The 16349-nt window shown below is 40.3% G+C and overlaps 1 protein-coding gene across 1 annotated transcript; it reads right to left on the bottom strand.

Annotated features, from left to right (window-relative positions):
• Positions 1–16123, bottom strand: CEP95 (centrosomal protein 95). The gene is given in 22 exon segments (XM_034067331.1): positions 1–357; positions 430–501; positions 592–738; positions 1820–1972; positions 2476–2550; positions 3030–3190; positions 4154–4304; positions 4804–4896; positions 5165–5334; positions 6057–6171; positions 6352–6484; positions 6781–6896; positions 8101–8147; positions 8794–8863; positions 9341–9555; positions 10321–10455; positions 10641–10750; positions 11258–11366; positions 12569–12676; positions 13407–13514; positions 14475–14603; positions 16047–16123. Coding segments are annotated over 22 exon segments (2616 nt in total). The 5' UTR covers positions 16069–16123; the 3' UTR covers positions 1–180.
• Between the last annotated feature and the right edge of the window lie 226 nt (positions 16124–16349).

Here is a 16349-nt window from a genome sequence, read left to right as displayed (position 1 = left end):
GAAAGTAGTTAAAAAACTTTATTTTTTATCATAAAAGTGCTGTAGAAATCCCATATATCAGCAGCTACATCTGACATGTCAAAATAAAAGAGCAGAATAACACACCATCTTCCTGTTCCGCAGCTCTCAGATTCATATCCCCTTCTCCAGAGAGAACTGCAGTGATAGTTTCCATAAGTTTTACAAGAAATGACTTTTGCTGTACTGAAAGGAAACCATCTGAAGTCTAGATTTCAGTCTGTCTGCTTCTAGTTCTTGAAAAAAGGTGTCATCATCACTTTGCATTATTGCTGCTTGCAGCTGCTGTATTTCCTTTTCCATCCTTGATCTCAGTTCTCTTTTTGTTTTCTGTAGCATCTACAGAAAATACAGACATTAGCTACAGCATGTGAAAAGAACAGATCATTATAGAAAATTCTATATACTTACTTGTGCTTGTGCTTTCTCTCTGGTTTGCATTTCTTGGCGTTCTTGAGATAAAGCTTCTGCTAGCATGGAGAACTAAACATAATGTGTTTGAGTTGAAGCAATTAAGGGAAAGACTTTTAGTGTAAAAACTACTAACAGTCTTTCAGGCAAGTCAAGCTTTACCTGATCCTTGTAATAGTTTTCCATAGACTCTAATTCGTTTTGATGCTCTCGCCTTTGCTCAGCACGCTTCTCTTTAGCGTATGCTCTCAGGTCCTTCAGCCTTTGCCTCTGAATTTCTAAGCCTTCTTCAAATAAGTTTTTAAATATCTGTCAGCAATTTAAAAAAAGGAAATCTAAGACTTCACCAGAAACTGCTAAGATATACATTTATATACATTATATACATTTATAGCTGCTTTATCTCATGACAGAATGGTGGTCACATGAAGATAGGTTACTGCCCATGAATTACAGTTACATACCTAGTAATGGTGGGACAGATACAGCTCAGCTCTATTTGTATAACTCATTTAGCTGAAATTGATAAAATAGCTTTTTCATGACAGTTTAGTCATAATGACTAAGAAGGGGGTTAGAACAGCAAATGTACATTACATTTATAAAATCATTTCAGACAACCCAGCAATGCAAGCCAGGATCTTTGAAGAGGCACTGTGATTTCCAGCCCACCCTGCATTATATTATCTCACATCACAACCTTCATCCAGATTTCCAACAGCAAGAAATCCAGCCTGTACTCAAGCTTTCCATTTATACACAAGAACACTTACCAGCTACAGTGCAGCTTGAGGCAAACAGTTATTCAAATAACTAATAGTGGAATATGCACTGAACTTCTGGCCTTTTATTTTAAAAGGCAAGAACTGTGTGTCTGCTCTTGCACAGGGTAATAACTTTACTGGCTTTCTTTAGCTCTGATGTTCAACCCTAATTAGAGATCATATCTGTCAAACTCCACTTCGTTTAAACAACGTAACTGGATAACAAAGTTTTTTTGATCAGTTTTCTTAACTGAAGATTTAGATTGTTTTCTTTGGATAGTAACTGCAGGAACAACTTCTTAATCCTACTGTTTCTGAAAACCCATTTCCCTAATTTCTCATGTTACCATCTCTGTTTTTCCATACTTCACCCTTTTTCTCCTTCTCTTAACCCCTAAAGCATCCTCTCTTGTTTTACAGTGGTTTGCCCTAAACTGTACCAGTGTTTCCAGAAAAGGAGCCTTTTCCTCTGTGGCCTTAACTGACCAACCATTTAATCCTGGTTCACTTCACTGGCACTCCACCTACTTGTACAATTATGTGAACTACCAAGACTACAGGTCCTCAGCATGGGAAGCTGAACAAAAACAATTCCACACTAGCAGAGCAAGACATCTTGTACTTACCCTTTCTTCCCGTGTCCTAGCCCGCATCATCTTGGCACGCAGCTGAACCCGGTAATCTTCATAGTATTTCCTGGCTCGAGCAACTTGCTGGCGTTTCTCTCTCACTTTATTCTGAGCCCACTTCTGTCTGCAGATACGTTGCTTAAGTTCTTGCTAAATGGAGAACAGTAGCTGTAAGACCACCAACCTTCCAATAAATACTGCGGCAGGCAAAGCTTTGTTAATAATAATTGATAAATAGGGGCCTTTACTAATGACTTTCTCCCTACCCCAAATCTTACACTGTATTTATGGTTTAAAGCTTTAGTCACTATTGATTTAGCAGAGTGCATCAAGAGCACTATGTAATTAAGGAATCAGCATTGCCATGGTAGCTGGTTGTGTTACCAGCAACACCAGGAGCTTCAAGTTTCTCCTTGCACATTCTTAGGATTTGTTTGCACTTTTAAAGCAACAGCACAGTGTAATCATAATAATATTCCATTCCCATGACCTCAGCAGCCTCACAGCAAACACATTACATGGCTTTTGAGGCCACAGCTACTCAAGAGGCATAAAATCGTCATAACATAAGAAGCCATTTTCCTGGACAAGAAAATAGGCAGTACCCAGCACAATGAGATTCTTATGTAACAAATACCCTTCAAAGAACATACCAGTCTCTTGTTATGGTCTTGATCTTTTTTAATAATTGCAACAAGAAGCTCGTGCTTCTTCAGGGCTTGTTGAACCTGGAGGTTTAGAAAAAGTTCATCACTTCATCCCTCTGCAGGACAGACATTGTGCCTAGGAGTTCTAAACATTGCTGTGATTTGGTTTTTATGTTTAGAGTTACCATGTGTAAGTTAATCGAGTTTTGTGTCTTACAACTATTTTAAACTAAAAGACTGTTCAGAAATAGCACTCAAAACTACAGAATGCTTACATAAAAAGCAATGGCAATCCCAGGCAGTACTAGACAATCTAGTATATAAAAGAACTTCAGGTGGCTGATAAAAACTTCTGCTTACAAGCCTAGGTAAGTACATCCCTATTTAATTAACTAAGCTCAGATATACATCTTTTCATACTGTGCTTTGAGTGTGTATGCACCTCATCTATGTCGTATACAAAGAGTCAGGATGATTTTATTATTGTTTTATTATGCAGTACACACTGATGACTGCTAACTGCTCTGCTGACACTTTGAGGTAAGAGTAAGAATGCTCACTTCATTTTGGAGTGTTCCTCTGTTTCTGTCAGAAGCTGCCTTAAGTTGTCTAGTATGTGCAAGCTGCTGCTGCCACATTTTATTCATAGTATGATGGGAAATATGCAGGTGGGGAAACTCTTCCAGTAGCTGATGTAGGAGGTCATCACCCCTTCCTTTTACTACAAGGTAAAGACAGATGTAAGCAATAAATTCCTGGAAAATACATTTAGTGGTAAATTCTTCCAGACAGTGTCAGGCTAAGTTACAAAACATTCTCAATTGAGCACTATATAAAGCTACCATGCTGTTGCTATGTCAAGCTAAACCCAGCAGGACACAAGATCACTCTGTCAGTATAGCAGCAGAGAAATCCCATGGTTTTATTGGTGGGGTTTTATTTCCCCTGCTGAAAACTGCTTTTATAGCCCAGGCATTATTTCCCTCCCTCCACCACATCCAATGAAGACAGTGTATTCTCTTCTCTCAGATGCTTCTGACCATCGTTAACCAGTGACTTTTCTTGCCTCTCTCACTTGTTGCAGCCCCTTAAGATAATGCTAATAACAGCAGTAGCAATGACACATCCGGGTCATTACTAAACAAACAGGTGTAAAACTGGTTTGCAACCACCTCATTACCTGTACATCTCTGATCTCATCACTTGCTCAGCAAAACCAGTGTCAGTGTTAATACCCCAATGACAGGGTCTTGAAAGGAAGGTGGTTGCCATTGACATATTCAGCTCTATGACCTGTCCATGCCTCTGCACCAGCCCACTCACACTAAAGGCCCGATTTTAAGTCTGATACATGCTCAGGAAAAAATAACCACCACCAAAGAACCTGAGCTCAGACTATACTGGAGCAGACACAGGAGTAGCAGTAATGGAAACAAGCACTGAAAATATCCCAAGTGATTTTAAGGTAGCAGCAAGTGGGTCACATTTCGATTGTGCAGTGGTGATTTACATTTACTTAAAGCATTATCTTCCCTAACAAAAATTCAGACATATAGAGGTCATAAGAAGGGGAAAATGCAACAGCTGACTGGTATATGTTGGACTGATGCCTCTATTCTTGGAGTTCAACACATGCTTTCAAAAGATGCCAGTTTTCCACCAAGTATAATTTTGCAGTTCTTACTTGGAGCTGCTTTCTTTGGCTTCACAGTCCCTCGTTTTGGAATCCACTGGCTGTATTTGGGATTCCGAGGTGTGGTTTTTCTAGAATAAACTTTCACTGGCTGAGGCATTTTTGGAGGTTCTTTAAAGATGTTTTCTTTGTATTCTTGTTCCTTAGGAGCAGATGTAAAACAGATGGAGAACAGGTATGAGAAGGGAAAGACTGACAGATTACAGAGTGTGGCTATCAGAAGTTAAAGTTCTTTGAAACTTCAGGATGAGAATTTGGACATACTGCACTGGATTCTCCAGAAGGCCAGAATTCACCCAATGCAGGTCAGGGTTCAAATAAAGGTTAAATCTTGCTATTGCGTAACCTCAGCTCTTTTACAGCACTTAACACTCCTTGCAGCAGCCTATGGACTGCTTCTGCAAAGGCTGTGGAAAGAGCCTTTTTAAGAGCAGCTTACATTGTTGTGACATTGGTGTGACAGAGCTTTTCAGATTAGGTTCTTTGCTGATCCAGTAGCATATAAAAAAGTAGCAAAAACCCCTCTGTCTTATTCATAGCATTAGATAATCATCCTTGCACAAACCCAAGGAGCTTTTGTACCCAAAACTACCTGGTCAGATCATCTAGACCCATCACAGTGAGCAAAGTGTATCCCATACCATTTCCTTGGTGACTTCTCTCAGCTTGGAAAGTCTGAGCCTCTCCCTGGCTTTGTAAATTCTTAGTTCATCTTCATAAGCTTTAGCAACCATCTAGAAAATAGAAATAAGAGGACTTTTAAGACAAAATAATCAGTCCATATGACTACCTCATTTGCTTGTTTGGGTCAGAGTAGCTTCTTGCACTTTGGATTCTCTTCTTTGCAAAATGTGGGGTTTAAGTCTTTTCCTCAGTAGTCAACAGCTATAACAGTACAAAACTACTAAAGCAGCCCAGATGCCTCCGTTAAGAGCATTCAGTTTTAATGCTTCCAGTATAACTGTTGGTAAGAATGACCAAAATGTCTGACTGAGAAATTACCTTTGCATTTTTTGTTCTTTCATCCCGTTCCTTTTGCAGGTGGCTGCGTATTTTCCTTATTGTGTTTGTTCCCTTAATGGAAGGTTTACCTCCCAAATCAGAAAAGAGTTGATGCTGAGATGAGGGTGAGGCTGGAGAAAGGGATCTTGGCCTGCTTAAATGTGGTGTATCTGTAAGGAAAGGTGATTCATTGAGTATCTAATTTGAAACAAGAAAAGCCAAACATAAGGGAAAGAAGCCCCCAACACACCCATAGAGTAGTCAAATCTTTCCAGAGCATAAGAGTCAAAAAGTTTAGTACCAATTAATCATAAAGTTAAAGTCATTGCTCTTAGAATTATCCCCACCCCAAATCACAAACTGTAGAGCTTTTCTAATAGTAATGAGATATTCAAGATGGGGAAGGAAAAAGCAGTAAAGGCAACTGAAGGTAACCCAAGGTGAGATACTGTCTATATGCCACAGTCACAAACAGCTTCATCTTGCAATGTAATGTTGTGCATGTGAATTAGATCAAGCTACTTGACAGCCTTATAGCCTGGTGTACATATATGTTGGCTGCACCATGTTTGTAAGTCACCTAGATGCTCATGCTGTGTTCAGCCCTCATTTCAGACTCACAGCCTTATCCATGAGCTGGTATTCTGTCCCTCTGCCACTTCCTGTACAGTTTACTGCAGCTGTGTTTGCCTTGTGTTTTTAGTAAAGTTTTACCACAGGTATTTAAGTATTAAATGAGAAATTAATTGTAATTGTTACTGTAGCTCAAGTTTAGATCTAAGATGTAACTTAGTGACTATGAGTACTTCAGTGTAGCAGCTTTACATGAGAAGGAATTTCTTCTATATGTATTTTCATCCTAATACTCAGTTGGCCTAAGAATCACTATTACCTCGCTCAGCTTTCCTCCAGCGATAATCCATGACACTGTCACTGTGCTGAGATAGGTTGTCTTCATCTGTCAACTCTTCTTCCCTGGTGTGCCCACCCAAAGCTCTCTTTAACATCTGTTGGACAGATTTTTGGGGAGGTCAGGTTCAATAATTCAGTCAAAGTTAAGAAATGTCTAAGTCAGGTGTTAGCTAGAGATTTCCTTTTCATCAATATGACGTTTATATTCTTGTTCCCTCCACTACTATAGCTGAGGCCAAATTGCTCAGATACAACAAAGAATAGCTTTCACTTACTAGATCTAGTTCATTTAGCCTGTGGGAGATGTTTTCTGACACTTCATGAAGCTCTTGCTCAGATAGCTTTTCCTTTGTTGTTCTTTGGGAAAGAGACTCTTCAAGTCAATCTGTGGTAGAATCTTCATGTCTGCTAAAACAGAAAACAGATTTTGTTTCTATTCTAAAAGCCATGAAGATAAGCATTACCTCATACAAACAATCCCAGGTCACTTTTTGTGTGAGCGCATTTTTACAGGATGAAGTAGAAGCCGAATGTGTAAATACCTGTATTTACGAAAATGCATCCATGACAGGAGAAACAGGACATCTCTGTCAAGACTAATCTTTCACTGACATGCAGTGAAGGAAGAAGAGATCTTATTTAAGGGTGGCAGATGGGGGGCCTGGGTGGTTCTTGTTTAGCTCAGTACTGAAAAATGCACTTGCCTTTTGCTTCTAGGGGGGTACCAAAGTTCAGGAGTGTGTTCTACTTGTTCAGCACATAATGAGAGTTTTTGATGTGAAGAGGAAGCAGATGCAGAAGTCTCATATATGTGAGGAACCTAAGAAAAAAAGAGTAAATTAAGACTTAAGATCTTCACAGTAAAGCTCAAAAATCATGTAAGTAGAGAGATCCTACAAGAGCTTTTATAGAGCAATTTAAACCCCTATGATTATGTAGATATAAAAGTAGTTATAGCTCCAGATCCCTGACTGAAGATAGTGTGCTTTAAGAGAATTAGATGCTTAAAGAAATAAGCTAGCAAAAATATAATCAGTTCAAGAATCATCTGCAGCTAAACCACAGAATCAGAAGAACAAGATCTAGGTTAAGTTATATGACTGCATATAGTAGTAGTATAAATACTACCTCATTAGCCTGGGACTAATGCCAAGTAATGCAAGTAAGCTGAACCTCACTGAATATGGACTAAGCTGCAATTCACAGTAAGCAAAAATGAAACGCTAATGTCCCTATGCCATTTAGTTATGTTTCTTTAGTATTGCCTGGTAACGTGTCTGTTCAAAGAGCATTAATTCAGGGTTGGCATGCACATACTTGTAAATACACCAATGGAGAATGAGTTTTAAGCAATGTTTTAAACAGACAATGTAGAAGTAAAGGCTGTTGAAACTTGGAACAAATGAAGTCTGCGAGTACCTCTTGTGGTTGTAGAAGGAAAAAAAAAGTGTTTTCCAGAGTGAAGAACTTCCCATTCCACCTTAGTGCAGAATGGCATCTACTGATTAGTTCCTGGGGTTTGCATTATTCACTTTTTGAAAAGCCAAGGGCAGTGAAAGGAAATAAAATCAAAATGTAGCCAAGCAGCTCCGTGATCTTTAGAAAGGAGCAAAATCTGAATTTTATTGGAGTCTCAACAATCCCAGAAACCCAAAATTCTTACTGATTTAATATATTGATACATTTCAGAGAAGGTACATGACTGTACTCTTGTGTTTGATTAAATGTATCCTGGTTTGATTAATAGCAGGATAACCTGTAACTGCTTGGTTGTAATGAATCAGAACTCCATAGCTACTGGCACTTCATGCTTCTGGGAGCAAGCACTTCCAGAAAGAAATGGTATGAATTATAAACTGTACGTGGTCTAACAACATTCCATCACTGATTGTATATTGACCAAAGCAAGCCAAAGGCAGGTTTGGAACAAAGCCCAGAAGTGCCACAAGGCATCAGGAGAATTAAGCAGAAATCCAAAAATACTGACTTAACTTGCACAGAGAAAGTAAAGATGGAACTTCTACCTTTGCCACATTGTCCTCAGCATCACTTGATACCACTTCTTCTCGCACTGCAGAAGTGAATGACAGGTGTTAGTGGATGGTACAGACTGCACCATGCCTACTAATGGGGAGAACAATCGAAAAAAGATGTGATCCATGGCTGTTGAATCCAAATTATTCCAACAGAACAGAATGACAAAGCAACTGTGGTTACACAGTTGTGACATTCATTTTGGTAATTTCTCAAGTTTTGAATGTGTCATGGGAATGCTATGGAAACTAGCAAGGTAAGCAGGGTTGCCCTGGCAACAGGGACACTCAGTGCTCAAAACTGGTCTGTAAACCTTTTCTACAAAAGCAGTTAATGGCTTTTTCCTAGAGATGAAGCTGGCTGGTCTGGTCCATGTTCCTCTGCTCAGAATAAGCTCAGCCATGGGAGTTACCAGCCAGAAGAGATTTCTGAAACACAGGCCCATCTAAAATGGATTAAGACAGGAGCTGAACTGGGAACACAGATTATTTTTCTGCAGCACAATGAACAGCTCAAAAGTAACTCATTTTTATTTCTCTATATGACAGATAGAAATATTAACCAGTGGCTGTATTTGAAAAAATGCACCCATAATTTCAAACCCATGGTCCTTGTAGTGCCAATAAAAATAATGCAACATTTGGCACTTAAGAGTTACCCTATAGAAAGCAAAATTCTCTCACCAGGGATCTTCCTTGACAGAAAAGGACTACCAGAAACATCATCAGCTTTTTCTGTAAATGACTTCTCAAGCTGAAATAAAAAGCAGATGTTTTCTATAAATTCACAGGAGTAGTGACATGAAGGTTTGTCTCCATATGATAGATATGACATATAGATATGACATGATACATGTCAAATCCATATGACATATGGAAAAATAAGAATTGCTACAAGTATTTTGTTTACTGTATCGTACACTGTGCATGTAACTGTGTTACACTGATGATGGTCATGTGTATGTACAGCTATAAAGGAAACACACTCCTCAAATTAACTTCCCCCCCTGGACATTCAGTGAGGAATGAATCCACAATCCAAAATTCTTTGTAGTGAAGATAAAATCTGACACACTCAGAGGTGTTCATAGTGTTCAAGTGTTCAGCTACTCCCACTCAGCAAGTATACTAGAATGTTTTAAAATGAAAGCAGTATTGATTACTAAAATACATATGTATATAAAAATACGTATACATAAAACAAATGTTAGGGTTTTAGGTTTTTACTTACAGTAGAAGCTGTCACTCCTTGACTCTCAGCCAAAGCAGCTGACTGGCTGGCTGAGCTGTCAAAATCTCTCCATCCAGGATAATGAGGTCTGCCTTCTGAAGGCTGAAATGGTGGTAGCAGGGGAATAGCTTGTTGTATCGGTTCCCTAAGTTTTGTAGCACTGACACTCAAAATCTCTGTTTGAGGTTCAGTAGCATGAACAGACTCCATTGATCCTCGAGAGACAAAAAGGAAGAACAGGTAATGTTGGTTTTTTTTACATTGTCCATATATGGTAAAGGGCACTATTTAAATATCTCCTGTTAGCCATCATCTATTGGTTTGCTTAGAAGAGCACTGTAATATTTTTATGCCTGATGTTACTTCTGTTTACAGAGATACATCCTGCAGCCCCTCCCTGTCTCACTACTTGTCTAAGGGCACCACATTTTTCATGACTGTATATATGTATGCTATATATGTATGCAAATATATTGCACAGTACATACACAGTAAATAGCTTTCAGTTAGCTGTTATTTTCCCCACAGTCATTTTAGCCACATGCTGGCAATGTCTGCTCATGTGCAAGAATTCTAAGGAGTGACAGAGCCACAGCCAGCAGAGGCAAGGGACAATTGGAGAAGATGGCTGCTGCTTGTCAGAATGATTCACCCAATACACAATCTGGCCATAAGAATAGCATGAAAATCCTCTTGAGAACATGATTCTTTAGTATTTTGTTTACTGAACTACAAAAGGAAAAAACTTAGCTGAAACTGAATCCTGGCTAAGCAGAAATACCCCAGAAATGGAGTCTGCGTACTCTGCAACACTGAGTTCCTGAAAAGGATTTATTCATTTGAAAACACAGCAGAAGTATTTCCTTCAGTGATAAGGTTCTTCACACTACCTTAGTACCCTGCACCTCTTAGCTCATCTACCTGATTGTAACTATTCAGATGATAGTTAAATATCACCATCTTCCACTTCTGATACTCACCATCTTCCTTTTCCTTTACAGTCACCCTTTCAGTTTCAGAGAACTGTCTAGGAAATGTTGTAAAAGCCTCTGAGTGTTTAGATGTTTCCACCCCCTTGTCCTTTCCTGCTGGTAACAATTCAGGCCACTTGAATTCTGGAAGTGGGGTTTGAAAAAGACCAAATTAAGAGTTATAAAGCATCTTGCTATGAATTGTTTAGATTGACAATTTTCATGTTTGGTTCGTCTGAAATAACCTTCTTTTAAAAAGGAAACACCAAAACCAGCCTGGAAGTGTTACTGCAGAGTAGTCTAAATTCCTCCCTCCCCAAATCACTCACCTTCCTCTCTCTTGGAAAACGAATACGCTGTGTCTCCAAGTCTGATTAATTCACTGGTAGATTCTGATCCATCTACATCACAAGATGGAACAGAAAATTCTGACTGGGACCTAAGAGGAACATAAAGCGTGAAATACTGCTCCTTCCAATCCTAACCATTCTAGGATTGACTTTAAAACGCTTTGCCGATTCAGTCCACAAGATGGAGCTGCAGAAGAGCGACAACTCCAGGGAGCTGGCTATTACAGCGTAGGGCATGAAAGACCAGCTTCTACAAAACTAACCAATGCCGAAATCACCAAGATAAATCGAATGCCATTTAACTAAAACACAGTCATTTAGAACAAAGACAAAGTTTTCAGCTTGTTTTATTCCACATGCAAAGTAAATTTAAGGGAAACAAAATGTCATCAGCACTCCTCAAGAGCAAAGTACTGGATCTAATTTTAGCCCTCTTGCTGCTTGACTAAAGGAGAAAGTCACCTCACATTCCATTTGACATATGTAATCAGTATGTTTCCTACTTGCACACTGTTAAAAACCTGCTAGTTTCTCTACAGATAGAGACAAAGATAGTCAATTACTGAGGCAATGTGAATACTCAGAATTGTTCTTACCCTTCACCTGATGAGAATATTGAAGGTTGTGTGAGTTGACCAGCATTGCTTTGCAGCCGCTCCTGAGGGGCAATTTGAATTTCATGACTGGATAGCACATTGGCCTCTTCTGTTAATAATCAAGAGGAAAATTACTTCTACCTATTAACAGGTATTATTGCCAATATCATCAAAACAGTTTAAATGAAATAGGACACCTGGAGGGGGAAACTTTTATGGTAGGTTTTCAAAGTGCTACAACTGTCATATATTCTGTTTCAATTATAAATAGCTCTTTCTTCCTCAAAATAATTAAATCCTATACTTCTAACTAGAAAACTGGAGCCATTAACACCTACTGGGTTAGCAGCAGCAGTCCAAAAGAAGGAAAAAGCAGAAGTAAAGGCACTGAAAATTGCTACTGCTTTTTCTGCCGTTCACAGCAAAACAGGACAGGAGGCCATTGTCTCTGCTACCAAGTGCTCTCCCCATCACTCACAGGGTAACACAGCCAGTGATGACAGTTCTTATCAGCTTTAAGATAGTAAGAGGAGTACTCAGTCTGCACTAATGATGATGCCTCTGAAGGGCTGAGTAAATTCTCTTTTGTTTAGCGTTTTCCTCTAAATAGCTCCTGCTATAGATCTGCTCAAGACCACTTCACAGGAAAGTTCAAGCCACCCCCTTTGTCTCCTAATAAGTAAAAGGCACATTTGCTCATTGTTCTAATTAAGGTCAGTATTCCCCTTCCTGAATCCTAACCATAGGTCATCTGACAAGTCAAAAAGCAACATACTAACAGAGGATGAATTGCCTGGAGAAGGTTTCTGCCACAGGAATGAAGCAGGAAGATGACATTCCACAACTCTTCCCTTTTAACAAGTGGTGAGAAAAAAAATTATCTATTTTATGAATATTGTTTATGAAAATAAGGAATGTAAGTACCGAGTTTGGCCACTGAAGTTCCCTCCTCACCCTCCTCCTGCCCCTCTCCATGGCCGGTTTCAGTCTCTCTCATCTGCACTGTCAATGTTATAACAAGGGCAAACACACCAATTAAATCTTTGCTACACTGGAAACACTTTGGGTATCCCAATAGAAGTTTTCACATAGCTTACATCTTCCAACAGATATCGTTCCTTAGAACTACTAGGGAGTAGAACAGCACAGAAACAGTTTCTACCTATTATGGGAGCTATTTTCCAGCCATGAATACCAAGGTCATGAGAACCTAAGCTCTCAGCAAGATAACTTGATAGCAGACAAACAGAAAAAGTAAGCTGTCCATAGTACAGTGGTAGCAGAACATAACAAGGATATTCTCCTACTCACCTCCATCTTGAGATTCACTGTCTTCTTCTGTAAGATACTCTAACAACCCATCAAATATTTCCAGGAGGTTTCTGATAGATTCCTTTTGCCCTTTCACAATGTTCTCACCTTAAGAGAAGGTATTGCCAAATTAATAACTAGTACTTCACAGAAGAAAAATTCTTAAAAGCAGGAGTGTTCCAGAAAAGAGTGTTTGGAAATCTTTGCATATTTTCTTATACATATGAGCCTACAGCATGAACTAAGTCTATGGGCTGACAGGCAGGATTACAAACACTAGCCATGCTGCATAGGTACCAAATTAGAAAGAGATACTTGGTATCAAGCAAGCAGTTTTCATTCTTGGCGGGCTATGTTATGTGAGGCTGTACCTGTGAACACTCAGTGAAAGCTTTTATCTGTGTACAAAGGACAGACACAACATGGTTCAAGTCTTTACTCACCAGCTTTTAAAAATGCAGTAACAAGTTCAGAACTCAAGGCTTATGTCAAACCCAGCCTTCAGGCTTTAACTGAATACAGAAAAACACTGAGCCAGTCAGTGTTAGACTTCAGGTAACACTTTAGCAGATGAGTCAAGTATGACTGATTATTAACTTTGCCATTTCTTACAGGTCTGTCTCATACAAGACAAGTCCTATTTATTCTCTGCTTGCTGTTTAAACTTATCACCTGATGTCCAAAGCAAGGGTTCAGCATTTTGATGACATTCACTGCAGGAAAAAGACCTTTCATGTAAGTCTGAAAGTATGCTTTATAACATGGTTCTTATAAGTTGTTAAAATCAAACCACAGAGATAGTCAGCTGGTGTTTGTCTACTTTAAAATGTGTACTTACCAGTGATGTGTGACAAGCTGACCTGCAAATAGTCCAATGCCAGGGAATCTATTACTGCTTGCACATTATGTGCATCATCCTCTTGGCTTCTAGGAGTAGCTATGAGATCTATTTAAAATAAGTAATAGGTTTTAGGCTAAGTGGACAGCTTATTGCAGATGTTTAACTACTAAACTACTTTCTCAATACCTTGTCTACTTGGTGGAAAGCTGAAATATCATAGAGTTGTATGAATTTTTATAAATACTGAGTACAAACTTAGAACACTCATGGGAGATGTGAGGATTTTATCAGCTGAAGCACTGAATTCAAGAATAAGAGACCACCACAGCATTTTTCTTCCTTCACTCCCACCACACACATTTAGTTCAGATCATTACACTGGAACTGCAGTTTGTGTTAAGGTCACTTCTTCCACTGTCAGAGACTAGCTGGACTGCAGTGTATTCTACTTAGTTGGGAGCAGCATTATTTTTAGTTCCGAGCTTATATTTAACAGGACTTTTACCTCCAGTACCTCAGTGCTATTAAAATCTTCTGCAAGTAGGAGCCTTGACACTTCCCAAACAAAATAGTTTGCCATAAAGCAAACACAGATAATTGTATAGCCCTCCCTTAACCATTGTCACAGAAGCCCAATGGAGTTGGGGTAAATCACAGTTAAGTCACAGCTCTCAGCAGACTATAAGTACTCAGCATAAGAACAGGCTTCAGTGTTAGCATTGAAACGTTAATAATGAGCCAGCTCCCACCCTTCCAAGGCACTGTGCCTATGTGCAGCATTCAAGGCCTAATTTACACTAGAAAAAGTGTTGCTGTAGCCATGCCAGTGAACTCCCCTCACAGCTGCCATTCCTACCAGATAAAAAAGCAACAGAAATTGGCCTAGAGTACTTAAACCTTCTTACACAATGACAGTCTCATGAGTTTGTCTTTGGAAGGACACAAACACTTTAAAAGCCTCATCTGTGTCACAGTTTTGCAAACCTGAATTTGTAAAACATAAAGGGACAGGGAAAAAAAAAAGAAGGAAAAGCCTGGTTAGAAATGACTGATTATTGTTCCCACCTGGTACTTTTTCTCTCAAGATGGACTCATAAAGATGAACAAACACATCAGCACCACATTCTGACAGATGCTTTATGTGCTGGTTTATGTGACAGCTCCTTAGAAGACGATTGGCAACACTGATCCAATCTATTAAGAAGTAAAACATATTAATGTCCGAACTGAAAGAGACAGGAACAAAGACATGGTCAGTTATAGTGAAAGATAGAACCTGCTTAAATGTCTTTGATGCCATCATGGGTGGTCATTCCCAATTGTTCAAAATACTGAACATGTTGTATGCTTCCTGCTCTGTGCCATGTTTACTTCAGGTAGAATTTAGGTTTAGATAGGAAGAGACCTGCAAGATCAATTCTAAGCCTAAACCAAGCACTGCCAACTCCCACTAAACCAGGTCGCTAAGTACCACATTTACATGGCTTTTAAAGGCCTGCAGGGGTGGTGACTCAACCACCCCCTTGGGCAGCCTCTTCCAGTGCTTGACAACCCTTTTGGTGAACAAATTTTATCCTAGTATTCAATCTAAACCTCCCCTGGCCCAATTTGAGGCCATTTCCTCTTGTCCTATCGCTTCCTACCTGAGCAAAGAGACTGACCCCCAATTCACTGCAGCCTCCTTTCAGGAAACCCTTTCAGATGGAAATATGGACAGAGACTGAGCAATAATACATGCTAGCATCTTGCAACTGGACTTGAGAGTTGAAGGAAACCAAAGTACCACAGGTTGGGCAGATTGGTGTTTTTTCTTCCACATAATGGCAAGCAAATTTGATGTGGCTGCATACCCAGGAATTCCAAACCTTAATAGACTTATAAAATAAGCTTTGATACATCTTTTTATCAAGAATCAGAAATGACATATACTTTTCAGAAAAAGATGACGCTCCTCTTTTTACAAACCCCATTTCTCTTACACTCTTATGCAATCACAACACTGCTAATGTAAGCATAGAATCACAGAATAGTTAGGGTTGGAAAGGACCTTAAGATCATGTAGTTCCAACCCCCCTGCCATGGGCAGGGACACCTCATATTAAACCATATCACCCAAGGCTTCATCCAACCTGGTCTTGAACACTACCAGGGATGGAGCATTCACAACCTCCCTGGGCAACCCATTCCAGTACCTCACCACCCTAACAGTAAAGGATTTCTTCCTTATATCCAATCTAAATTTCCCCTGTTTAAGTTTTAATGCGTTATCCCTTGTCCTGTCACAAAGTAATGCCTTAGAAAACTTAAGTTCGCATTTATCTCCAGCTTTATCAATGTAAAAGTGTCACGGGCAGGGGGTGGGGAAGAAGAGATTAACATAAAGAGCTTAGAAAGCCACAACACGAGGAACAGCTTTAAGGAGGAACACGTCTGAACCAGAGGGACGGTATCAGCAATGAGAGCAGGCAGCGGATGACAAGGTAGAGAGAGTAAAAGCAGCTCTCTGCCCCTCGCCTCCTCCACCCGCTGCTGCTCCGGGACTCGCACGGCCCCGCAGGACCGGGAAGGGCACGAACTGGGGAGGAAGAGGAGCAGGGGCCCCGTGAGGAGCCCTCGCCCCCCAGGCACCGCCCCTACCTCTGTCCTCGGCGGTGCCCATGGTGCGGCGCCTCAGGCAACAACGGACCCGGGAGATTTAAACCTCCGCTCGCGGCGTCCTGCGCGCTGATTGGGCAGCTGCGCCGGAAGGGGCGGGGCTGTGCTGCCGGGAACGGTTTGCCTCCACCAATCCGCCCCCGGTCGCCATGGAAACAGGGAGGGGGCGGGGGGAAAGAGCCTGTGCCTCAAAGCCACGCCACAGCGTGCATCACGTGGTGTTTCCCGCTTCCTGTCATGTGATGGTTCCCCTCCCGGTAGGCCCCTCCCCTCCCTCCGTGACGG

Source organism: Melopsittacus undulatus, chromosome 11, assembly GCF_012275295.1.
Source record: "Melopsittacus undulatus isolate bMelUnd1 chromosome 11, bMelUnd1.mat.Z, whole genome shotgun sequence".
Lineage (NCBI taxonomy): Eukaryota > Metazoa > Chordata > Aves > Psittaciformes > Psittaculidae > Melopsittacus > Melopsittacus undulatus.
Note: the sequence above shows the minus strand (reverse complement) of the source record. Positions and strands in the feature narration are given on the sequence as shown.